We start from the raw sequence: 27,005 nt of genomic DNA, 5'->3' as shown, positions 1-27,005 counted from the left end.
ATATCCTCTGTCACTTACATTAATTGCTTCTAAGTATTAAGAAGTGTTTGGAGGATCCCGAGTGGAGAAACTATAAGAAAGTTAAGATTGAAAATGCTTTTGGAATTTCTAAATGCACATACTTCAAACAATATCTGTCATCTTGTCATTGAACTTCAGTCATCAAACCTGGAATCACAGGATTTCCATTATAATGAGAGCTTTTATGAAGAAGGCCTCTATTCTTTATTCATGTTTTAGAAGAACGTAAATATTTTAATAAGTAACTATAGACAGGCCCATTCATTGATTTTAGCCTGCCATGCAAAGTAAGCAATGAGATTTTTAAACCAGTTACTTCAATGATCCCTGTAAAACTGATTGCTCAAACAGCTAGTGGAGTGCGTGGATTCCCAGACACCCACCTCTATGCTGAAGCAGAGATCTGTGCTACTAACTCTATTCTATTCAAACAATAACTCCTTTTCCTTGCCGCCTCCCCAGAAATGATTTTCTTTTAAAGATTTAAAGCATATGCCTCTCTAAAATACACATGAGTACTACTGTCTGGCTAACAAAAGCATAACAATCCAAACTCTGGAAACAAACGCAACCACCACTGCCTTGTGGACTCCTCTACACTGCCTGTAACCTGGAGAGATTCCTCTGGAAATGCCAAGGAGGAAACAAGGGTTCAGACAGTACTATTCTTTCACATATGCAAGTGAAGCTTTTAATTTATGATAACTTGGCTCTCCCATGATTAAATATAGTATGTGCATCCTGACTACACCAAAAAGCTCTCGAGACTATCCAGAAAGTAGGTGAAATCCCTTCACTAACTCCAGCAAAAAGATGTGTGGTGGAGAGTTTTCACACACACACACACACACACACACACACACACACACACGCACGCACGCACGCACGCACGCACGCACGCCTTTCATCCTGTAGAGGCCCACTGCAAGACTGAGACACATCTATCTGCTAAGTCACAGATACTACTGGGTGAGCCTATGTGGACAACCACGGCTTATGAAGAGCTGTCTAGAACTCTCCATAGTGAAACTCCATGCCATGGCCATTTTCAAAACAGAAAAGGCTCAGGAGTATCTGCTAAAAATAAAATGGAATTCTGTATGTCAGACACATGCGCCCATATGTTATACAGTTATTGGTAATGTGAAAAATCACAGGGGAAATCTGCAGCTCTCGAAACCATGATATGTGTTTTAGGAAGCTCTCACACTTCGGCGCTAAACATTTCCAGCAGTGATCCACACTCACAAAGCGCTTCAGGCTTGCTTTTATTAATAGCCTGCATCACAGAGGAAGCTCAAATACCACAAGAAGAATCTGTTTCTAAGGTAACTCACCATGCGTGCTTATGTAAATAATTGAGAAACAGAGCTGCTCAACTGTGAGTGTGCCCAGATCTGTCAAGGGTGTCACGATTCCTTCCAACCTTCCGAGTTGATGCTTTCATCCCCAGATCCAGCTGACTGGATAACAAGTTCATGGACTGGATGAAATTCTTGGACAGGAGACTACAGCCTGCTTTATAAGTTGCAAGAAGGGAAACAGTTGTCTAGGTTGGTTCACTAGTGGAGTTTAAGGGAACATTACCTCTTGAGAAAAGACAAAGAAAGAACTTGAGACAAGAGGGTATAATTCAGAAATGAATCATCTTTGTTGCTAAGTGTTAACAATGGATGATGGGCACATGGGTTCATTATACCATTCTTTCCCTACTTTCTTGTATGATTGAACATCTTTCCTAATAAAGGTTTTTTAATGACAACCTTTTCCCAACCTCTCTACCACAATTCACTGAAGGAAATAAGAACAGAAACACAGATAGAAGATAAGTTCCTGTCAAGGTTAATTGTATGTGTCAAGTTAACTGGGCCATTGTGCTAAAATGTTGGTCAAAGATCATTCTGGATGTTTCTGAAGGGTGCTCTTTGGGTGAGGCTGACATTTAAGGGAGTGAACTTCGTGCAGAGCAGATCTTCTACTGTGGGTAAGCCATCTCTGAACACTTCAAGTCTTGAGCTAAACAAAGACTTGGAGAAAGGTGAATTCTGACAGCAGACGTAATTCTGACAGGACCACAGCACTGAGTCTTTGCTGGTCTCCAGTTGACCAGCCCACCATGCAGACCCGGAACTTGTCAAGTTCCTTATCCACATAATTCATTAAAAACCAATCAGACCCCGTTCCTCCTTTCTTCCTGACACTCTCTTCTATCTCCCTACACACACACACACACACACACACACACACACACACACACACACACACACTATGGCCCACTCAAACTTTTCAGTTATTCTATCCAGCAATAAAAAGTGTATTTACAATTCCATTTCACATGAATCTCCCTGCCTCATCAATTAGTCTATTTTATGTGCTTATACCATTTATAATAACCTATAATTATATAAATTATTTGCCTCTTCAGTTTTAGTTTTACCTGCCTTCACTAAAAGAATGTAATTTCCAAGAGATTAATGACTACACTACTCGTTTGTGCCACTTCCAGCACTTAGCACAGCATGGAAAAGGACACAGAGTCCCAATAAATACTAATGTGTACATTAGAAATGAGCATTCTCAAGGCGGCAACCCTCAATGGACTCCTTCAGGATTTTCCCCCTCCAAACAAACATGGTTCAGTTAGTTATACTATGATGGACTCATCTGAGTTATTACAAGTTCAGATAATTTTCCAGAGAACAAGACCCATAGTTTGTGTCTCAATCAAAGTCACCCAAAAGCTCACTAGTCATTACAAGGAGATACAAGCTTTGTTGTGTCTTTTACAGTTCCACATCTCCTGTAATTTCGTTGAGGCATATGAAATTTCCAACCCAGTGAAAAGGCATTTCACAGATACGTGTGCAGACTGCAAACCAAGGTGATGAAATTAGGAGAGAAAACACCATGCAGCTTGGCTTACTAACAAATCAGGTCTTATTATACATATGCCCAGTGGGAAAGAGTGGCAGGAACTAGAAAGGGGATGGGCAACACTCCAGAACAAAGAAATCCTCATCTTGTGATGTTTTAATAGTGTAATCCTAAATTCTGTGATGTTTTTAAAAGTACATCAGGAGCATGTATAGCTTTTAATCATCTTCTTAGAAGAATATTGGGACTCTGGGGGTTATATAATATTTTATTTATTTAAAATTCATCTGAGTAGGATATCCCAAAAGAAACCTCAAAACATGGATGGTGATATTCAAAATACAACATCAAGAAACCATTCCAGCAAGTTTAATATGAATCATACTGCTCTAATATTACTCATAAAGATTGCTCCCTAACTATATTTAATTAGCCAACTATACTAAAAACCTGAAAATGAGAAAATGAATGACAGATAGGCACATGTCTACATGTTCCTCTTCATCTCAAGGGGCTGAAAGAAAAAGTAAAACCATGAATATTCATTGGTCACTACACTATATAGCTACATCTTATTTTCTTTGGTTCCTTGCTTTGTTTTTATTTATTTATTTTTTTGAGATAGAATATGGCAGTGAATCTGAGGATGGCCTCAAACTCCCAACCTTCATGCCTCAACCTCAAAAGTACTAGAATTACAGGCGTACCCTACTACACCCAGGAATACATCTATGTGTTTTTATTCTCATGATTGTCTCATATCTTTACATCATTCCATAAACTTTTTCATTGGCTTTTCTTATTTTGGCATAAAAGAAAAAGTGTTGTTAAAATAAATATTATAACACTAGTAAATACATAGCTGAGACAGCCACACTTTTCTGTTTTGGAGAAGTTTACTGAAAACTTATAAGTCTCAGAATCACAAATATACATATACACACACGTATATATGTATATGTCTATTGTGGCTGAATGAAAATGGCCCCATAGGCTCATAGGGACTGGTACTATTGGGAGGTGTGGCCTTGTTAGATTAGGTGTAACATTGTTGGAGGAAGTATGTCACTAGGGGCAGGCTTTGAGGTCTCAGATGCTCAAACCAGGCCCAGTGAGTCTCATTCTCTTCCTGCTGCCTATGGATCAAAATGTAGAACTCTCAGCTCCTTCTCCAGCACCATGATTGCCTGCATGACATCATGCTTCCTGCCATGACAATACTGGACTAAACCTCTGAACTGTAAGCCACCCCCATTAAATGTTTTCCTTTATAAGAGTTGCTGTGGTCATGGTGTCTCTTTACAGTAATAGAAGCCCTAAAACAGAAGTTGGTACTAGGGACTTGGTTGGGTATTGCTATGATAGTCATGACTATGCTCTTATTTCAGAGAATGTAGACTTCGGGAATTTTTTATTTAAAAAGCAGTTGAATGCTTTAAATGATACTTAAAGGGCCATACCAGTAGGAGCATAGAAGATAATGGTATTTAGTGTGATTTGATGAACTACAGGGCAGGGGTGGGGGGTGGGGCTGGCTCAAGAGGTTTCAGAAGAGAAAAATGTTAGTATGTGGCCTAGAGCGTATTCTTGTGATATTTTGTTAAAGAATGTGGCTGCTTTCTGCCCTTGTCCAAAAAAAAAATCTGTCTGGGGCTAAATTGAAGAGTTTTGGATTGTGTTTGCAGAGATTTCAAAACAGCCTAGTATGGACTGTGTCATGTGGTTATTAGTGGCCACACTTAATGTAGATCTATAATGAAAAGGAGCAGGCTGAGCAAGGAAGTTACAAAATGTATCATTTGAAGAGAAAAGGGGGCACCAGGAAGTGGAATGGAGCTAAATCCTGTGCTCCAGGAGATAAACAGATTAAAGAAACTCCTGATGCTAACTGGAATAAAGGGAGTGGTGACCTCAGGGGAAGATCCCACCCAGCTAAGATTACAACTTGTGTAAAGGAGTTAAAGAAAAGCTTAGAACTAGGTGTGATAGTATACACCTTTAATTCTAGCACTCTGAAGGCAGAGGCAGGCATAACTTTGAATTTCAGGCCAGTCTGGTCTACAGATCAAGTTTCAGGACAGATGAGCTTAGGCAGTGAAGGAAACCATCAAAAACAGAAAGCTGGTGAAGATGTAATCACAAGGGGGCCACGTTCCAGGCCCAGCAAGCAGCGTAACATGTCAGCTTTGGCCATGCGGTTTTGGCTTTAGAGTCAGGGATATAAAAAAGGGGTTGTGGAATCTTCTTCCTCGACTAAGGAGAGCTGCTGAGGCGAGGCATGTGTCAGGAGTATCCCTGCATGGAAGCCTAGAGAGGCCATTATGTGAAACTGTGAAGGTGATGCCTGGGTTGTTTTAGAGGCCTCAAAATATTGAAGGTACCAGAGCCATGGGATATCTGCCAAGGAGAGCTGCTAACAGGGAGTGAAACCAGCCCAAGAGAGAGAAGTGTGTTACAGTCAACAAAGCTGAAAGGAGTGGAGATCTGAAGAATGTTTTGACATCCAACATGGAAATGTAGAGTTTGGCATTTACCTGACTGGTTTTCAGTCTTGCTTTGGTCCAGTATTTCCTCACTAGGCTCCCTTTCCTACATTTTGCAATGGTAATGTATATTCAGTTAAATTATACATTGGAAGTATATGACCTGCTTTTTCATTGTGATTTTACAGAAGATTACAGTTAAGAGATTGCATGAGTCTCAGAAGAGACTTTAAACTTTGGACTTTTAAACAACCTTGAGACTATTACAGACTATGGGGACTTTTGAAGTTGGACTAAATGCATTTTGCATTATGATATAGCTATAAATCTATGGGGGGGCCGGGAAGTGGAATGTGGTAGTTTGAATGAAAATGGTCCCATAGACTCATAGGTACTGGCACTATTAGAAGGTGTGGCCTTGTTGGAATAAATGTGGCACTGTTAGAGGAAGTGTGTCACTGGGGGTGGGCTTTAAGGTCTCAGATGCTCAAGCCAGGTCCAGCATGGCATTGTCTTCCTGCCAATTGGGATAAAGACTTCTCAGCTCCTCTCCAGCACCGTGTCTGCCTGCATGCTGCCATGCTTCCTGCCATGATGATAATGGACTAAAACTCTGAACTGTAAGCCACCCCTACTACATGTTTTCCTTTATAAGAGTTGCCATGGTCATAGTGTCTCTTCACAGCAATAGAAACCCTGACTAAGACATCTATAATATAATAATCCTGAACACCCACAAATACTCATTATTTAAATCCACGAGCCCAGGTTTTGCACAAGGAGTCATGATTCACAGGTAAGGAAAACATGTGAGGAACATACCTCCCTCACTGCCCAAGGCTGAACAGAAGCAGTAAGGCTGAAGGCCCCCAAAGACACTGGTGGGCAGAAGCGGACACAGTAAGCGGTACTCATCTTCACCTCTTTCATCAGGGTGCCCCACCGCACCCCAACATCTTTAAGTCACCTGGAATCTATGGGACCATTTTCATTCAAACTACCACATTCCACTCCCTGGACTTCTTTTTAAAGCTACACATTTCCCTGTTGCTATCACCCCCTATTCTTAATTAATTCACAGTGGGTATTGGGTAATAGCTTTTGTAAAAGCTGTTGAGGATGAAAATCCAGGATAGTTCAACCTGACCTAGGGTTGCAGTCTCTGATACCTAATCATCATCCATACCATAACCGTTTGACAGGCTACAGCTCTACGCCTTTGTAAAAACCTTCCTATCCCTTCCTGGGGTGTGTGGGGAGTAATTACTAGAGGACAACGAAGAGAGAATCATGTATTCCATACTTAATCAACTCTCCTAACGTCGGTGATTGAAAAACATTCCCAGGTGATGTCATCCTCTCCCTATAGTAGCCTGAATGGTAGTCCTCCAAAAATTACAGTCACATTCATAGCCCTGGAACCTGGGTGTATTGCTTTATTTGAAGAAAAAAAAGGTGGTGGCGGTATCTGATGGTATAATTACTGATCTGAGATGAGACAAGCTTCCTGGATTATCATAGTGAGGACTAAATACAAGGACAAGTGACGAACTAGAGACAGAAATACAGGAGAGAGAGGTGACGTGAAGTTGGAAGCAGAGACTGGAGTGATACAAGCACAAGCTAATGGATGCCAAGGTCAACGGACCAGATGAGGAGAGGGGCAAGGGGCGGACTCCTCCCTGGAGCCTCCAGAATAAGGGTGGCCCCATGAACATCCTAACTTCAAGTCAGGATCAGATCCAGAATTGGACCAGAATGAACTTCCACTAAGACACCAAGTATGTACCAATCTGCAGTAGCAGCCGCACAAACCCACCTGTCCAGTGTCTATCACACTCATCCTCATGTAAAGGCATGATGGAAGAATGGGTTCAATTGTGGAGGTGATAAGGGCAGAAAAACAGAAATTAAAATCCTGCATCTGGGGTTAGGCAGGCGTTAAGCTTGAGTTCTGCCAATTGGTAGCCTAGGGCAGCGGTTCTCCACCTGGGGGTGTATGTCAGATATCTTGCACATCAGATATTTACATTAAGAGTAGCAAAATTACAGTTATGAAGCAGCCATGACATCATTTTCTGGTGGGAGGGGTCACAACAACATGAGGAACTAACTGTATTAAAGGTTCACAACATTAGGAAGGTTGAGAACCACTGGCCTAGGACAAACATTCACCTTAGCAAGTCACAGCTCCCTCGCCAATAAAAGAGATGGTAAGAGGACTTACTCATTGAACCACATCATGGGAAATATGTACTTGAACATACTATAACCTAAATGTATAGATGTGATTTTTTTTAAAAAAAAAAAAAAAGCAGCTATTATAGCCCAAGTGGAAGCAATTGCTGGGGTAAACAGGGGGTCTCTGCTAGACCAGGAAATAACCATGTAGCTACAGATGAGGATGAGGAGGTGGAAGTACGCTCAGAAGGGGCCATGCAGCTGGGTCATTTTAGAAACTGCTAGAGAGAAAATCTTTGAACAACTTCACTTCAGAGCACCAGCTGTCATGGCCTGTATGCTGAGTACCAGCTATGTGTCTGCTTGCTTAAACATAAAAAAAAAAAAACAAAAACCTGTCTCCTTATACATTCTTAAGTAAGGACCTCCCATCTTTCTTTCTCTAGAGCCCCTTTCCCGTGTTCAGTATTGCCCACTCAATATGATTGAATCAGTTTCATGATGGAAAAGGAATCCAGTCTTTGAGAGTTCTACTCTCACCCCAATGATCCCTTAGAGCAGAGAACACAGAAGCATAGACTTAAGCTGATTTAGCACAACACGTTGTTCCCGCTAGCTACCACTGAGGAGAGGAATCAACCTCTGCCTGACAGCAGCCTTGGAAAGTATCCATGTGCCCCTAGGTGGTCACCCAGGCTGCAAGGACAGCAAAACCGACAAGGAAAAGGCAGAGCCTTTCAAAGGACTGTCAAGTGACCGGGCTGGTGGTGTAGTTCAGGCGGTTGAAGATCAGAAGTGTAAGGTCATCCTTGGGAGCCCGGTGGGATGGCTCACATCAGGGAAAGGCGCTTGTTGCCAAGCCTGATGACCGGAGGTGGAGCCTCAAAACTCACACGTCAAAGGGCTAGGACCTACAAGCTTCTCTCTGATCTCCACATATGTTGATACTCATGAGCACAGGCAAAAAAAAAAAAATCTGTGGTATTCATGAGCGCACACACACAAAAAAAAATGATAATCGTAATAATAAAAAATTAAAGATAATTCTCAGTCATAGAGCAAGTTTGAAGCCAGTATGGGCTACATGAGACCCTGTCTCAAAAAATAACGCTTTATTGGAGACAAAATAAAATCCATTTAGTCAATTTATTCTCTCTCTCCCTCTCTCCCTCCCCTCTCTCTCCCTCTCTCCTCTCACCATGGGATTTTATTTTCAATCAATTTTCTATCTCAAAGTTGAAGAATACCTTCTTTGTTCCAAATGGCAGTTCCCCCAGAAACAATCACTACCAATGATCAACACAGCACCTTAAATAAAGAAAGCAAATAACGAGTTGGAATACTGGGTTGGAATACTGGGTCAGTCCACCGCAATAACAAGTGCTAAATAAATGTCAGCTGCCAGCTAATCACTGCTACTGCCTGTGTTACTAGGAAGATAACATCCCACCAAATCTTCCCCTTTCCTAATTCCAGGCACAATGATACGTGTAGACCTCAAACTATGGAAAATGCATAGCCTAAACGAAGATATGGTGTGCGTCAGGCAATTATTTTGCACAGTAGATGCAGAAAACAGACCCCTGTTTCTTCATCTCTGACAATACCAGATGAGCTAAGAGACTTCTTTCCTGTTTCAAACCCTTGCAGGGATTAGAATGGTTAATTAGTTGTGGATGCTAAAGCCATCTTTTTAGTCCCCAAAATTTTCGGTTTCATACAGTACATTCTAAGAGTAGGATGGCCTAGTTGATGTTTAATCTTTCTTATTAGGTCTCTTCCATTCACAGAGCCCCAGAAGTTGCTATGGTAACCCTATGCACCAAATAGGATCACCACGGAATGAGATCTGGGAGAAACTAGTCCAGAGTTATCAATTTGCAAATGAGGACTTAAGGCCCAGAGAGGTGAAGCGGGTTTCCCAAAATACTGCATGGCCAATTAGCAGCAAAGTAAGCTCCAAGTGTCTGCCCCATGCTCCTCTCCACCACACGAGGCTGCCTTCTTTCCTTAACACTTGTCAAAACATGTAAGGAACATCCCGACTTCATGGAGAAATTAGTGCATCAGGGATGACAATTAAAGAAAATATCAAAGGTTAGGTAAAATGTGGAATAGGAGTGTGTCTTCCGTAACTTCTGATCCATGAAAATGAACCCTTTCAGAGAAGCAATGTCAAAGGAAGGTGTTCGCTTCTCGGGGTCATCTAAAGATTCGGCTCTTTTTAAAAGCTCTCCTGGTGATGCTGCTCTAAGTTTGAGGCTAGAACTTCGCAGTATCTTGTGCCTTCTTGTTAGTGTTCCAACGTGATCTTAAAAATCTCAACTTTTTTGCAAGTATAATTTGGAATTGTCCCTAAAACACTCAAAAAAAAAAGTAAAACAAGACAAAAAGGGGGTGTTTCTAAACAGCTCCAACCTTAGTCTTAGTCACTATTATTTGCAAAGGCGAATACCTCACCAACCTCAATCTCCCAGCTTACATAAAGAATCCAACATATTGACATATGGGCATCAGAAGGCTTGCTGGTTTGCTCAACGAAGTTGCTCAAAGTTCCACAAGGGTCTTCAGAGTAGATGCTATACCACACCTTTACAAAATAAACCATTTCTTCTAAGACAACCCTGCAGGGATCCAAAAATCCCAACATGCAGATAAAGGAGACATCAGAGTAACAGTCAGATCCAAAGGAGAAGAATCATTCTGAAGTCCACCTCCTTGTCAAACTATGGCCGAACAATACCTGGTCTTCTCCCTTAACCTAGACCCAGCTGGGACAGTAGTGGCTAAAGGATTTGGAAGTCCCCGCTTTTACATGGCAAACTCCATAAAATATTCTGTTCTATTCTGTAAAGATGAGTCAGATGTCTCGAGTGGAGTTCAAAAGAGCAAGGCAACAGCCGCAGCACCCAACAGCTGCACCCTTCCCCATGACTGACTCCACAGTGACTTAAAACATGCTCACACACTCCTTGATACTCCGTCCCTCCAAAAGTGAAGCCTGACTCCTAATCCCCTGGGCATAGACTTGAGTCAGTGAAAAACAGAAGGGAACAGAAATGACAATGTGTGACTTTGTAGATGAGGTTGTAAAAGGAAACTGTGGCTCCTCCTTACTCTCTGTTAGTCTTGTGCTCAGAAAACAGTTGCTTGCTATGTTGTGAAAAGTCAAGGAGTTCTGGAGATATCCATAAAACTGGAACTGAGCCTCCAGCCACTCTAGAAGTGTTTTTTGCCTGCTGTGGAATAAAATCCTCTTGTACACTATAAAGATTTGTTACTCGACAGGCGATGGTGGCGCACGCCTTTAATCCCAGCCCTCGGGAGGCAGAGCCAGGCGGATCTCTGTGAGTTCGAGGCCAGCCTGGGCTACCAAGTGAGTTCCAGGAAAGGTGCAAAGCTACACAGAGAAACCCTGTCTCAAAATAACAAAAAAAAAAGTGTTTAAAAAAATAAATAAACAAAAATTTAAAAAAAGATTTGTCATTCGAATTAGTTTAATAAAATGCTGTTTGGCCAGTAACCAGGCAGGAAGTATAGGCAGGGCAGCCAAACTGAGAATTCTGGGAGGTGGAAGGATGAAGTCAGAGAGTCACCAACCAGGTGCAGAGGAAGCAAGATAAGAATGTCATACTGAGAAAAGGTACCAAACCACATGGCTAAACATAGATAAGAATTATGGGTTAATTTAAGTGTAAGAGCTAGTTAGTAATGAGCCTGAGCTTACTGGACAAGCATTTATAAGTAATATCAAGCCTCTGAGTTAATTATTTGAGAAGCAGCTGCTGGGTATTTGGAAGTTGCTGGTGGGACAGAAACTTCTGCCTACATATGGCATTCTAAGGTGGGGCAGGCATTTCCATCTAAAATCTGACAAAAGCTTGAAAAAGGATTCTAACTACACAAAAACAGAGTCAAACTTGGCTTCTTGGTAACCATTTTTTCTTGGGTAGGTGTTTTCTAGCAGCAAGCCAAGGCACGATTCCTTTAAGAGATGGCTTCCTGACTCAGCATTAGTGGTTAAAAAAAAAATGCACAGCTCTTTTAAAAGACTCTGCTACCAAACACTTGTATGATATTTTTGAGGAGCCTGCAGCAAGCTACTCAGTGGTAGCATGGACCTAGAAACTCCCTAAAGTTGGAGACAATATATTTGGCTCCTGCCAGTACCTCTACCATGATGCTAGACTCTCAGGAAGCCAAGGAATGGGGTGGAGCCAGCTGCTGTGGTCCTAGCCATGCTGCTTAGTAATTTAAAGACTCATGTGGTCAGAAAAAGATAAAGATATGCAGTAAAGACAGATTCAGATTAAAATAAAAAACTTGCAAATGGTTCACAGTGTATTTTAAAAATATACATAGGTTTGGGAGAGAAAAAAGAAGACATAGACAGTCATGCAAAAGAGATACATAGTTTTAAAATAATATAGTAAAGTTCTTTTAAGAAGGGAGTAAAGTAATATAAAAAAAGCCATGTAAAGATGGAAAATACACAGAGAGTCTGGACACTGTATGTTGTTGTGTTGTCTTTGAGTTGTTTGACACCTGAGGAAGGAGCAACAGCTGCTAAGAGACATTTGATTATAAATGTTGTTGGATTAATCCAACCTATATACTTTTAAATTATCTTCACTTCAAGATTTAAGTCAAAAGATATATTACTTTGGGGTAGAGGTTATATTTTTGTTTCCACAGGAAATGAGATGCTGTGGATTCATTCTGGGTTCAGAAAAATCAGGTTTGCTTGAGGAAGACCCCCTGAAAAATCTGGTTACAGATGTAAAGAAATAAACCTAGAAGAACTATAAAACATACGATGTGTATTTTACCTGTTCAAACATAAAACAAAAAATCAAGCCAGGCAGTGGTGGCGCACGCCTTTAATCCCAGCACTCGGGAGGCAGAGGCAGGCGGATCTCTGTGAGTTCAAGGCCAGCCTGGGCTACCAAGTGAGTTCCAAGAAAGGCGCAAAGCTACACAGAGAAACCCTGTCTCGGAAAAAAAAAAAAATCATCTTTGGTGACTTGTATACAATGGACAATCTATACTTGTACTAATATAGATATGTATGTTGCCTTTAAAAGTTTATATATTCTCAGAGCAAGGGGACAAGACACCAATGAAAACCATGGCCCAAGTGATCCAATATCCAGAACAGCTTCCAGGCTGCTGACTGAGATGATCCAGCCTCATGGAATATTCCAGCAAAGACTTAACAATTACCCTAAATTTTCTCAGGGCCCCCCAAAAATTACTAGTGCCCTCAGTCATCAGGAAGTAGCATAGAAAACTATACACACATTCCCAAAAATGGGTTATTAGGTATTTGTTATCATTTAATGGGAGTTGGTTATAAATTGTTATGGATAATGGTCAGGAAAAAAGCTAAACAAAGGAGAGTAGATTCAGGGATCTTATCCTGAAAAGGAAAAGGGGGGACATAGAAATGATAGGATAAAAAGGTAGACTATTGAATCTACTTTAATCCAAAAAACAACTATTAACCTTACATATTTTATATTAGTATGGATTTTGGTTTATTGATTCAAATGTTAAATTAATTTTATTATACTGTATGTATATTTCTACTTTTATTTAAGGTATTGTGTTTATGCAGCTCATTTAAAAATGTAATATATAATTAAGAAATACAGATTAATAGTCATCTATAATAGCAAACTTATACTCAGGTATGTTTTCAAGGTCATACAGAGATATATTTCAGAAAGATAGGCAATCTTCAAACACTTCAAAGACCTATAGAAATGGCATTTAAAATGTTTTAAGAACTTAGACTTTTCTCAACAGTGAAACACATCTGCTCCTGGCAGCACCAATTACTTCAAAAAGGATGATGGGCATTGAAGACACTCCATATGGCAAAAGCTAGTCATGTGGGCAAAGAAACTGCCCTTGTCTCAATTGCAGATAGTTACTGTCCAAACTGGACCAGCAAGATACGAGCAAGGTGACTGCCAAACTTCACCAAGACAAGGTAGGGCAGTCCATCAGAATTCGCTGCTTCACAGGAAAATCTGACAGACATTTCAGGCCTATAGACCAGAGTTGGATGCCCCAACATTGCCAGAGGAACCTTGGGTGACTGTCCAGGCAGCTTGAGGTCCCTGTCATTAGGTAACATTTTACCCTTCTGGGGTCTCTGATGGAGTTGAAGACTAAATAGTTATAATTATAGTTTTCCTTAGTTACAATAGAAAGTAAATTAGATACAAAACTTTAGACTCACCAAGATAAGACAGATAATTAAATATGTTCTCTAATTTTACCAAATGCAAATAGATAGTGTTACTGTAATTCTTACTTAATTGTTTGTTTTGTATATAATCTTACCATGTTAAAGTTAAAACTTTCCTTTTTAATTAGACAAAAAGGGGGTATGCTATGGAATAATCCTCTTATACACTATAAAGAGTTGTCACTCAGATTGGTTTAATAAAATGTTGATTGGCCAGTAACCGGGCAGGAAGTACAGGTAGGGCAACCAAACTGAGAATTCTGGGAAGAGGAATGGCCAAGGAGTTGCCAGCTAGACGCAGAGGAAGCAAGATGAGACAGTCATACTGAGGAAAGGTACCAAGCTACATGGCTAAACATAGATAATAATTATAGGTGTAAGAACTAGTTAGCAATAAGACTGAGCTACCAGCCAAGCATTTATAATTAACATAAGCTTCTGTGTGGTTATTTGGGAAACAGCTATTGGGTGTTTGGGAGTTGCTGGTGGGACAGAAACTTCCACCTTCATTTGCTCACTTGCCTGCAGCCTCATAAGAGACCCTGATTTGGATCACCCAACTAAGCCACTCCCGTGTTTTTAAAACTACAAAAAGTTTAGATAAATATATAAGCTTTTAAGTTTTGAGTGATCTGTCATGAAACAATAGATAATTGGCCTGCTTAAATTTCTAAGATATGTCCCCACTATCAATAAAGCTGAACTATCCATGGCTACAGAAGCTACTCTATCAGTGAGCCAAATGTTCTGCTTGGTCCACAGCTCCCTTGGAATTGGAGGGTATTCTCACAGGCTTAGACCTACCCCAAAGAGCATACAAAGTTGCTCCTTGACCAGTTCTAATAAAGAGAGGAGGGTGCGAATCTGGCTACTAAGAGCAAGAAAGCTGCCTTTCCATGGCTAATCTACCTGGGTGACAACCTGGACCCTGTGATGGTGTCCTTCATCACCAAATTCTATACTTAAGCAACTGAAAGAGTATGTCCTTCAAGAGCAAGAAGTCATTTCTTCATATGACTTCCCCCTCATCAAATAGAGTTAGATATGGAAACTAAAATTTTCTCTCTGGAAAGGGGACTTCTGTGCTCCAAAGTGAACATGGTCCTCAAACACCGAATATCTCAAAAACAGCTAAAGGAGCAACAAGTCAGTTTTATTCCATCATGAAGATGAAATACTTACAGATTCTTGTCAATGAACTTTTCCTCCCTCAGGATTACTGGAAGAAGAGGGGTTTCTTCAAACTAAGGGTCTAAAGAGCAGAAAGGATGGGAAGTGGAGGTAAGTTTTTCCCCATCAGCCCTAAGGACACTGGGAAGTTAAGGCATCCTTGGTGGTTCCATTATTCTGTCTACCAGAGCTATTACTGGCCAGCTCAGCTGTGAATCCTTATGGGGCCACCTTGGAAAGAGTGCCACTTTTTAAACTCTTCAAATAGCAGCAAGGTTGCCTGGCTCAGAAGAACATAAAACGGGGTGCTTACCCGGTCCTGTGTGGCCCCCAGTCTTGTCTCTCAAAGACTGCTTTCTCTTCTTCCCTCTCTGTTCCAGATGCAGATGGCCGCTGACAGTTTCGAAACACAGCTTCTTGTTGATGAAGAGGGCGAGGACAGCCAGAAGGACAACAAAGACCCCTATGGCGGACAGGAAGCCAATGGCTTCAGGAGTGACTGGCAAGAAAAAACACAAGTGGAGGGAAAAAAAAAAGTCATCACTATTACAATGACCCAACTTTTGATTCTTACAACCGAACAGATCCAGTCCTCAAACTCACCAGAATGACAAACATTCTGCAGCCTGTCCCTTGCTAAAGGGACAGACAGACGGGCTGTGACTGGGTTCACACCTCACTAAGGCAGATTTCTCACATGACAGACCTCAATGTCTTTGCAGGTGGGGTTTCTTCAACATGGAACACCACTTTTCGTAACAGGGCCTCAGACCTTAGCACAACTGACTCCGTGCTGGAAGGACCATGCAGGCTGTACACCTCAGCCTGTAGACAGCACCACCTGCCAAAACTAAAACAGAGGCCTGATCCATAAAAAGTCTGTATAGCTCGGGGGAAAGTCTCAAAATGTGCTACGGTCTGGCGGCTTCTATGGTTCTGCTTCTGGCTAGCTGTTCTTGTTAACTGAGGTATATCAACCCAGAACATGATTTTTTGTGCTAAAAAGCTCACCCTGAGGAAGGTTCGAGTTACACTGGGGGATCCCGAGCACCCAGTGTAGTCACCAGCCAGCTAATACTTTCTATTGGTTTAAACCCATGTCTGAACAGTCTTCTCTGGTGAGTACCCCACAACATCTTCTTGTTCCTATCACAAGCCTGGTATTCGTTGTCACAAACACAAAGACAGATTCTTCAAATGGGTTGAGCTACAAATAGTTGTCCGGGGCTATAAACCCATGCTACTATAAAATACAACTGCGGGAAGCATACAACTGTGACTGTAAGGATACGTTCATCAATGTTGGCAAAGGAAGGAAAAGTCATTTCCTGGATATGTTTTTGAGGACCCAAATATGCACTACGATGGTGACATAACTCCGCATACTTTAAACAGTCCCTGATATTTACTTCTTTAACTCTGCTATGAGCATATCAAACAGGAAAACCATATCCAGCTTGGGGAAGACTCCTGTAAGAGACATTTAAGCCAAGATCACATTCAGTTAAAAAATAAAATCTAGAAGTCATTATGTACAAAGGAATCAGTTACAGAACAAATGTCCCTAAGAGAGAACAGTGGCAGAAAAAATGTGCGTGAAACTTGAGGAAAAAGGGTCATAAGAGAAACATTAGCCCATTGTCATGGCAAATTGTACTTGTCCATCTGACTACATCTGGAATCAACTAAAACCTAAGAAGCTGGGCCCACCTGTGAGGGATTTTCTTGATAGAATCATAAGAGATGAGAAGACCTGCCCTAAATCAGGACCCCAGCCTCTGGTGGCAGGCCACATAAAGGGATGTAGATGAAGGAAGTTTTTGCCTTTTACCTACTTGCCTTCATTCTCTTTGGAAGGTTCATCTATTCTGCTACTGAGGCATTCCTTTGCTGGTGTTAAAACCTACTCTTTGAAACTACAACATAAACCAGGCAGTGGTGGCACACACCTTTCATCCCAGCACTCAGGAGGCAGAGGTAGGCAGATCTCTGTGAGTTCAAGGCCAGCCTGGTCAACAAGTCGAGTTCCAGGACAGCTAGGGCTACACAGAGAAACCCTGTCTTGAAAAACCAAAACAGAAATTGCTACATTAGCCGGAGACCAGAAGCTCTCTGGGAATCCTCTGGGATAAGAGCACACTTCTATAAATCTAGCACTCTATGGGGTGAAGACAAGAGAACCATTCTTGATTCTGAGAGAAAGACCGTGTCTCAGGGAGATAAGATGGTACCAGACAGCCGAGGTCATCTCCGCCCTCCGTGCACACATACATGCATGCACACTGTCTTTGTACTTCCATTTCCTAAATTAAAATAAATAAAAATAAATACAGCTGGGACCGGAGAGATTGATCAGTGATTTAGAACACTTCTCTGCCTTGCAGAGGACCTGAGTTCAGTTCCCGAGATCCACAGTGGCTCACAGCCATCTGTAGCCCCGGATCCAGCAGATCGGAAACCCTCTTCTGACCTCCAACGGCGCCGACCGCCTCCTGCATTTTAAACTACACACCCTTACAGATACGTCTTTCTTATCCACGCTAAAAATGTCTTGCTGAAGTGAGAAAACCCCATCTCCAAAGGTGGCCCACCATAGATCTTCTTCAGCGATACCCTCGGTGTCTCATAACTGGTGATACAAACATTTCTGGTCTGACCCTAGCTCCCGGGGCCAGGACTAATGCCAGCAGCAGCCCATCAGTGGGAGGTAGGGCCCCCTGTGGATACTCAAAAAAATGGCACTAAAACTGCATCGGAGCGAGCCGTAGTCTGCCCGGATCCTGGAGAACCATGCATGGCTCAGATCGTCCAGCCTCGGGCACCGGTATCCTGGAAGACCGGATCACCCAGCCTCGGACACCGGTAGCAACTTCCCAGCACCACCCCTGCCTGATAGGCACCGCCCACTGCTGGTCACTCCAGATTTCTCCGTGTGGTGGCGCCGCGGTGTTACAGAACAGAGCCTGCCGATGTTACCCTCTTAGGACGGGCCATCTCCAGCTAAAGCCATCTTCGGTACGCACTGCTACCCCAGGCCGCGGTTGGGTGAGGGTTCGTGTTTTTCTACCGGGCGGCATTCTCCAGACAAAAATGCGAGCCAGAGTCTACGGCTCGGTTTCCTATGAAACTTTAAAGCTGTTCTTCTGTTTTCAGTTTTGCATTTTCTGTTTAAGGAAAGGGATTTTTTTTTAATTTACATTTATTAACTAACATCTTTACTTTTTTTTTTTTCACAAATCCACTTTTGTTTATTTACTTTTCATTAGTTTAAATCCGGGAAGGGTACAGCATCACACGGATTCTGTGTCCAATGGCCTTTGCAGGAAGGCTGCTTCGGAGTTTGGAATGAACCATGCCACTGTTCCCATGGGCCCGAGTTCCTTTTCCCCAGATCACTCTGGTTTTGTTCGGTTTGCCTCCAGGCGTCACTGTGTTGTTTTTTGCTTTATACACATAAGCACATCTCTTGCCCTAGGAGAATTCAGTTTCATCTCGAGCATAAACACCTTCAATTTTAAGAAGAGCTGTGTGCTCTCTCTGATTCCAGAGACCTCGCTTATAGCCAGCAAAAAATGACCTTGCACCAAAGCCTTCCAGACATATTTGCCTTTTAGAAGTCCCTATTCCCAGAAGGCCTCCACTGGCACCAAGATGGCGCAAAGAGGCGGCCAGAGGGTGGCCAGGTCCGCCGCCCTAACGTCTTTGCTTTGTGTGTGTGCTGCAGACGTGCAATTAGATGCATATTTGCTTTGGGAGGGGCAAGGTCGGAAGTCAAAGGACAACTTTGTGAATCATTTCTCTCCTTCCACCACGTGACTAGTTGTAGAAATGAGGATTATAATTAACATGAGTGCTTGTGGTGATATTGTGTCCCCCAATATATTGTGCACCTTAATAAACTTATCTGGGGTCAGAGAACAGAACAGCCACTAGATACAGTGGCCAGAAAATGGTGGCACACATGACTTTAATCCTAGCCTTCTGGAGGCAGATACCTGCCTGGATCTCTGAGTTCAAAGCCACACTGGAAATAGCCAGGCATGGTGACTCACACCTTTAATCCCAGGAAGTGATGGCAGGAAGCAGAAAGGTATATAAGGCGTGAAAACCGGGAACTAGAGCTGGTTAAGCTTTTAGGCTTCTAGCAGCAGTTCAGCTGAGATCCATTCAGGTGAAGACTCAGAGGCTTCCAGTTTGAGGAAACAGGATCGGCTGAGAAGTTGGTGAGGTGAGGTTAGCTGTGGCCTATTCTGTCTGTGATCTTTCAGCGTTCACCCCAATACCTGGCTCTGGGTTTGTTTTTATTAATAATCCCTTTAATCTTGTCCACACCTCCTGCTGGAAGCCTACATAAGGACGATGGAAGAAGGAACCCTTCTTGCCCTCATTTTATCAGCACATCTGTGGACGAATTTCTAAATGGTCTTATTAAATAAAAAATATGGAGCCAAATATAGGGGTGAAATCCTTAGATCAGGGAAACAGGGAAAGCCACCAGCCAACCTTACCTCAACAACTCTGCAGCTTCCAAACGCACATAACTTCCTGTCTACCCACGCCTTTATTGCCTTGCTGTTCTGCCCTCTCATTGGCTCTCTTAGCCCAGCCTCCTCACTTCCTCTTCCTACACAGCTCTGTCACTTTCTGTCTGTACAGACCTCCAGGCCTCTGTGGTTGGTACTGAGATTAAAGGCATGTCACCACACATGGCTCTGTTCCCTTAGTGTGGCCTTGAACACACAGAGATCCTGCCTGCTAAAGGATTAAGGGCATGTGCTGCCTGACTTCTTATTTATTTAAAATGGCTGGCCTTTTCCCCCTGATCTTCAGGCAAGCTTTATTTATTAACATACAAATAAAATATTACTGCATTTCAGCACAAATAAAATATCACCTACACACATCCATTCCTTCACTGGCATTAGAGCCTACCTCTTTGGGATTCCAGCATACACAGAAGACCAGCTGAGACACCCGCCTTGTGGGACTGAGCAACTACTAGATTCTTGGACTTTCCATTCACAGCTGGCCATTGTTGTATTAGTTGGACTGCAGCCTGTACGTTAGTCTAATAAATTCCCTTTATATATTTTTTCTCTCTCAGAGAGAGAGATTTGTTCCATAATTTCTGTGACTCTAGAGAACCCTGACTAATACAATATTCATTTTTCATAAATTGTTCTTGAAGAGCCAATGATCATTCTTATCTACCTTTTAAGTATCACGTCTTCACTGTCCTCTAGGCCCTGGCTAACTGTGTCCTTGCCTACTCCTTTCTGGACTTCTTCCAGCTTTTCCAACAGGGACTTTTACTCCAGAGCCTGTGGTGGCCACCATCTTGCATGGCCATCACTCCTTTTCAGTGTAGAAAAGAAGGAAAAGTGGTGGATGCGAAGACCATCTTTCCAGGACATGCAGCAGTAGACAAGGACGGTTCCTGGCATCTGCTCCATGAGTCTCTGTTCAGGTCAATTGCTGATTATCAGAGACTTATGATTTGGGATGCTCATTCAAACAATGCTTCTGAGCCAAGCCATTGGGTGTGTGAAGGAGTAAGTCTCTGACTCTTGTGCCTTCTCTTGTGCTCTTTTCCTTCTGTTGGTTTTCCTTGTCTGACTTTGATGTGGTGGTTTTTGTTTTATCTCATGTATTTTATTTTGTTATGTTTTGTTCTTATCTCTTAGAAGCCTATGGTGATATTTTAATTGTGCTGAAATGTGATTTTATTTGTATGTTAATAAATAAAAGTTTGCCTGGAGATCAGAGGTCATTAGCGAGCCAGAAATAGAAGTCAGGTGGTGGTAGCCCATGCCCTTAATCCCAATCACATGGTAGGCAGAGTCTCTGTATGGTCAAGGACACAGCATGGTGACCCAAGTCTTTAATCCCAGTACCAACCATAGATACCATGATCTTTATAGACAGGCAATGATGAGGAAGTCATGTGGCTGGGCTTAGAGCCAATGAGAAGGCAGAATAGGAAAGCAATAAAACACAAGACACACAGGAAGAAGGTCTCTCTCTCTCAGAGGAAGGACAGCAGTGAGTGGTAAGATAAGGTGGTCTTAGCTCTTTGCTAGTGCTCTGATCTCTTGGGCTTTTAACTCTGTATTTGGCTCTGTGTTTCTTATTTAATAAGATCATTTAGAATTTCGTCTACAGAAGCCTGCTCTTTTCTAATAAGAGACAAAAGGAAAGTGGATCCAGGAAGGGAATGTGGGGAGAAACTGAGAGGAGGAAAGGGAGGGGAAATTGTAATCAGGATCTATTGTATGAGAAAAGAATCTATTTTCAATAAAGGGGGCAAGAGAAGACTACACATTCCCCTTCCCCCATACATTTGGCTTGTTACTTGTATTTATTGAGCTGTTTCCATTATTCTTTTCCTTTCTGTGTGTGTGTGTGTGTGTGTGTGTGTGAGAGAGAGAGAGAGAGAGAGAGAGAGAGAGAGAGAGAGAGAGAGAGAGTGAGTGTGTTTAGTTTGGGACCACCAAGTTGAAAAGATCTATATTTCCACCTGACAGTTGTACCACAGGTGAGCTGCCAAGTTGGGAGAGAATAAATTGCTAGCTTCTATTTGTGTTTAAAATGAAATTAACCCTTGATAAAAGTTGCTGATTTTAGGAATTAGTCCTTGACCGCTCTAGTGTGATGCCATCCCCATTTGGGTTGACCTGTCTCACCACTGAGACTGTTATTCTCCGTGACTGACTGTGTACATATTTATCATGGAATAAATTGCTTTTCTATCTATATTTTTAAAAGATGTGAACACAGTACACATGTAGGAAATTCCTCCCAAAATTTTAATCTTAATTTTTTGAAGTACGTATTTATAGTATATGAATTTTAATTTAAAAAAATAAGCTTAAAATTCCAAAAATACCATTTTTAGAAAGCCTGGAAGGAAGTATATAAGGAAAATCATTCTAGTTTTCTAAGATTTGTTCTAAGTGATGATCTTTGTGTTTGAACATTCTGTAATTTTATTATTCAACATTTAAAATTATAAAGAGTTTAAATACTGTAAGAGTCATAAGACCTACCATCAGCACAGTGCTGCAGTTGATGCGCACCATTGAACACAGCAAGCCAAGAGTTCTGACAATGTAAGCCAAGGCAAGTCTGATGTCTCATTTAGGTCTACACAAAATTAGAAGCTTAGGAAGAAAAACCTTAAAGGCATTTTGCATCACATATATCATATCATAGTGAAGAACAAATATTCCATATATCATCTGCTATGGATGACAAGGACACATATGTCATGAAACTTAAGTGCCATCTGCAGAGTAACTCATCTAATTATTCCAGTAATTACTAAATTGGAAATCAGATGGCTGTGAAGTTCGGTCACATAGTTCATGGTGAAAACTTCCTCAAAGTTAGCTGTATCTCTGGCAAGCCCCTGGAAGGCTCCATCTGTTGGCTTTTAAGCAAGAGCCCAAGGAACCAGTAGAGCATAGAGGGAGAGAGAGAGAAGTCTCTTGTGTCGTAGTCTCTGGACATTTATAAATTCCCTCCCATGGTCAACTAAAGCCATCTGACTCACAAGAACTGGGGGGGAAAGAAAGTGAAAACAACATTTAACAGAAATAGTAAGGTTGGAACCAGAAATAACTGAAGAGTGACAACAGAAGAAAGATCAGAAGCTTCATTTCTCGGGTGTAAACTTCCCCAGCACTACTCCAGGAAGCATGAGAAACCTCACTGAAAACAACAGAAAAGGCGAGACGCCCATGTCGGACGGCAGCCACCACAGGCTCTGAACTAAAAGTCCCTCAAATTCCCTGACTATTGGAAGAGCTGGACGAAGGTCAGGAAGGAGCAGGCAAGGTTGGCTGGGGTCTAGAGGACAGTGAAGACAGACGTGACACTTAAAAGATAGACGGGGATGGCCATTGGCTCTTCAAGAACAATTTATGAAAAATGAACATAAGCCTTAAAATCGAATGCGGACCTGTGTCTGCAGAAGCGCCTCGTCTGTAACATTTATAACAAAAGCCAGCACGGGTGATGTGAGTAGTTCGAATGGAGTGGTGGACCGAAGAGCCACGGCAGTGCTGGCCACGTGGCACAATTCCGCCAGCATTGAAGTCATCCTGCAGGAACTTCAGTGAGCGGTGATGTCAAAAAAAGAACACGAGGCTGCCGCAGCTGCCAAAGGGACAGCGTGACAGCAATTAGTCACCAGAGCCCCAGCCTCCTGTTCCCCCATCCAGCCCAACTCTTCATTTTCCACAGGAGTGCATTTTCTAGAGACATCTTTTAGGACCTCCAAGTCCTGGAGAGGAAGCTCACTCAGACTTCATCCTGAGATACCATAGTGATCCTAATTTCTTGACCATTTGACCTGAGTTGTACTGTAAAGCATCTCCCTGACGAGTGTAAACAATGTCCACCTACTTGAATCAAGAAGGCGTGCCCATCAGGAGTGGCGGGCACAATGAACATAACTGTAAACAAGCACAAGGAACATCACACAATCTCCTAATGCTGGCTCCATCCTGCCCGGCAGCCACCACCACCGCATGGTGGCCCTTAGAGCGAACAGCCAGGCTTCAGGGAGCAGCCCATGAGACTACTTCTGGATTTGGGGTGCTTTGGCTGTACCCCTGCTTTCTTTCTTAAGTCTTAAGTATTGTGCCTTCTCAGCCACGCCCCTGTCCTCATTCCTCCACTCCCACCCTACCTGAAGCTTGTAATCCTCCAATCCCTCTGAAATTGGCCTTCAGTGAAGAATTTGGAGCTTCCCATTTTTTTCTCCCCACCTTTATCAAGGGGCAATGTGCAGCATGATCCTAATTAGTCTTAGCAATAAAAACTAGGAGTCAAATAATAACCTAAAAGATCAGAGAAGCAAAGGAGCAGCCACTTGGGACTTCTTGCTTCTCCAGATCCTCAGACTGAAAAGTGGGGCTGGTGCTGAGATCCTGTCTCCACCTCCCTAGTGCTGGGATTAAAGGTGTGCATCACCACTGCCTGACTCTGTTTCTCTTTTAGACCAGTTCAGTCTTGTGTAGCCCAGGGTGGCCTTGAACTCCTTATCTTCCTGCTTCCTTCTGCCATGTGCTGGGATTAAAGGTGTATGCCACCAGCCAGATGGAGGTAGTGCATCCCTTTAATCCCAGCACTCGAGAGGCAGAGCTGGGCGGGCCTCTGTGAGTTCAAGGCCAGCCTGGGCTACAGAGCGAGATCCAGGACAGGTGCCAAAACTACACAGAGAAACCCTGTCTCGAAAAACCATTTTAAAAAATGGTGTGTGCCACCACTACCTGGCCTCTATGATTAACCAGTGTCTAACTCTGCCCTCTGATCTCCAGGCAAGCTTTATTTGTCAGAACACAAACAAATATCATACAACAGTTAATGCTTTCTCCCTCTTCCTCAACTCCCTTGGTGCCCATCACAACCTGACGCTGGCCCAAAAAAATCAAATGAGTTTCCAAGAACCAGGCCTCCCTCACTTAGTGCCGGCCACCATTCTGGAAAAGGGGTGACTGTTCCACCAGCTTTGAGCTCAGGTCTTGAGGTGAACAGAGTAGGCAAGGGGCTACTCAGACCTGGCAGAACTCAGGGTCCTTGGTGGTTACGCCTAGAGAAAGGCCACCCACGAAGTCCTAAGCACACATGGTTCTGGGTCAGTTTCTTTTCTACTCATTGCTTTGCTTTTACACACTGAAGAGATTTGCACAGGGTTCTCATGGTCACCCTGACGTGGAGCCGGACAGCTGGAACACGAGGCCCTGACCCTACAGACTCTGGGTTCTGTGCTGCTCTTCAGGCCCTCAGCAGGGACCCCAAGGAGCTCTATGTCACAGCGTTTTCTGATCAGTGGACCTGGCCTCCCAGCTCAGTGCCACATTTTCCACTCTGTTCAGGAGCACTAAATGCTGAAGTGTGGACACACACCGAAATAAAGACAATTCACATGGCAAAAAAAAAAGAAAGAAAGAAAGAAAGAAAGAAAGAAAGAAAGAAAGAAAGAAAGAAAGAAAGAAAGAAAGAAAGAAAGAAAGAGCTGAAGAGATGGCTAAATGGATAAAATACATAAGTTATATGTGGGGGACCGGCCCCCACACTTATTCACCCCAGGGACTCTTGAGGAAGGAGGGATAAGAGACTTAGAAATAGAGTGGAGAGAAACAGAAAGAAAACACCATCCCAGAACTGTATTCCAAATGTCTATTTATAACAATGCCAAAGGGTGGAGCAAAAGACCTCCCCCTTGCTAGTTACAGTCAAGTGTAGAACCTTACAAACACCTGGTACCCAGGCCCATGGTCCAATCAATCTCTTATGCAGTCCTGCTGGGTACAGCCTCTAGGAACCTAGTGGGCTCCAACAGTTATACAAGCATGAAGACCTGAGTTTGATCCCCAAAGGGCTTGGAAAAGTGGGGGCGGGGCTGTCCACACCTGTGACTCCAGCCCTAGGCAGATGCAAGAAGACTGCTGGCAAGGTCCAGTGAGAGACCCTGGCTCAAAGAACAAGGTGGAAAAATAGAGAAAGAAAACTAAAGTCAACGCCTGACCTCCACATGTGGACACATGGATAAGTATACCTGCATACACAACATGCAAGCATATGTACACATTGCAGAGAGAGAGAGAGAGAGAGAGAGAGAGAGAGAGAGAGAGAGAGAGAGAGAGAGAGAGAGAGAGCAAGCATAGGTTAAATAAACCACTTAAGAATTCTTATCAAGGGGCTGGAGAGATGGCTCAGCAGTTAAGAGCACTGACTGCTCTTCCAGAGGACCCAGGTTCAGTTCTCAGTACCCACGTGGCAGCTCGCAACTGTCTATAACTCCAGTTCCAGGGGACCTGAAACCGATAGCAAAACATAATGCACATAAAATAAAATTTAAAAGAAAAGAAAAAACAATGAAAAATGTTCTGTTTTTTTTAAAAAAAAAAAAAACAGAATTCCTATCAAATAAAAGCTATAATTCCCACTCTTTCCCCTATACAATACTTCTATAATAAAATAAATAAATAAATAAACACTATCTTTGATATTTGAAAGCATATTGTGTTGTGGTTCTAAATTTGGGCATAATTAAATAGTATATACTCAATAGTCTTCATAGATAAATGATAATTTTAGAATTGTGAAATATTTCATACATGTAGACACACGTACGCACTTGTGTCCACACACTGTGAGGAAGCGTGCGGCCCCACCTAAACCTTCGTCCTAGGAAGAGCTAACAAGGATAAGTTAACTACGTGTTCAAACAAATTCTTTGGAAGTAAAAAATAGACTTTTCAAAAAATAGGGGAGAAGGAATGGCTTAATGAAACCTAAGTGAGATTTTAACATGTTCCAAAATAAAACACAGCAACATATGGAGTCACTAGCAACCAATCATCTCTCAAAACATTTGAGAATGCATTTGGGGGCCGCACAGAGTGCTATCTTTAATATAGTAATATATGTGTTGAAATGTGTCCATCTTCTTCTGAAAATTAAGTGGTCTAACCTATCTGATTTACATGTCCAAATACAAATTCTCACTTAGCTTACACACACACACATATACATACACACATACACATACATACACACACACACACACACACACACACACACACACACACACACACACTTCTACAAGTCAAGACTCATCAAGCAAGCTCAATCACTTTTTCCTTAATACTCAAGGATAACAGTTTGGAAGTAACACTTGAAAATGGCAGAAAGGCACCAATGTACCCCACAAATGGAGGCTCTGAGGTTTGGGGACTTTCCTCCATGGTCTGAGTTCCTCCAGACACTGTGACAGCTCTCTACTGGCCCAGACTTCCTTCATCTTCCCAGAAGGAAAAGACGATAGAAAAGATGCTCAAGGGATTAGGTTATTCTGCCAGTTTTTAAAGCCACTGCCAACATTTCTAGACTGTCAGTATCTTATTAGCATGTTCTTGTAGCCGAATTTAATTGAGCAATATATTGGCCTTGTACAATTTAGCCTTTGCAAAGAAACCTGAATAGTTAGCATGGGGTGATTGTATTTATTA

The 27,005-nt window shown here is 42.4% G+C and overlaps 1 protein-coding gene and 2 pseudogenes across 3 annotated transcripts in view; 1 reads left to right on the top strand and 2 right to left on the bottom strand.

Moving 5' to 3' along the window:
* The window catches only part of Syt16 (synaptotagmin 16), a 274,838-nt gene that overhangs the window by 118,755 nt on the left and 129,078 nt on the right, over positions 1–27,005 (bottom strand). For all 3 annotated transcript variants that reach the window (XM_015986341.3, XM_076550880.1, XM_076550881.1), the window contains exon 2: positions 15,299–15,484. In XM_015986341.3, the coding sequence (XP_015841827.1) occupies positions 15,299–15,484 (186 nt within the window). The remainder of the gene's footprint in view (positions 1–15,298; positions 15,485–27,005) is intronic.
* On the bottom strand, positions 18,230–18,586 carry LOC107399446 (large ribosomal subunit protein eL33 pseudogene; annotated as a pseudogene).
* On the top strand, positions 18,637–23,172 carry LOC102924387 (ubiquitin-conjugating enzyme E2 variant 1 pseudogene; annotated as a pseudogene).

This window comes from Peromyscus maniculatus, chromosome 14 (assembly GCF_049852395.1).
Source record: "Peromyscus maniculatus bairdii isolate BWxNUB_F1_BW_parent chromosome 14, HU_Pman_BW_mat_3.1, whole genome shotgun sequence".
Taxonomy (NCBI): domain Eukaryota; kingdom Metazoa; phylum Chordata; class Mammalia; order Rodentia; family Cricetidae; genus Peromyscus; species Peromyscus maniculatus.
This window is presented reverse-complemented; position numbering and strand designations above follow the sequence as displayed.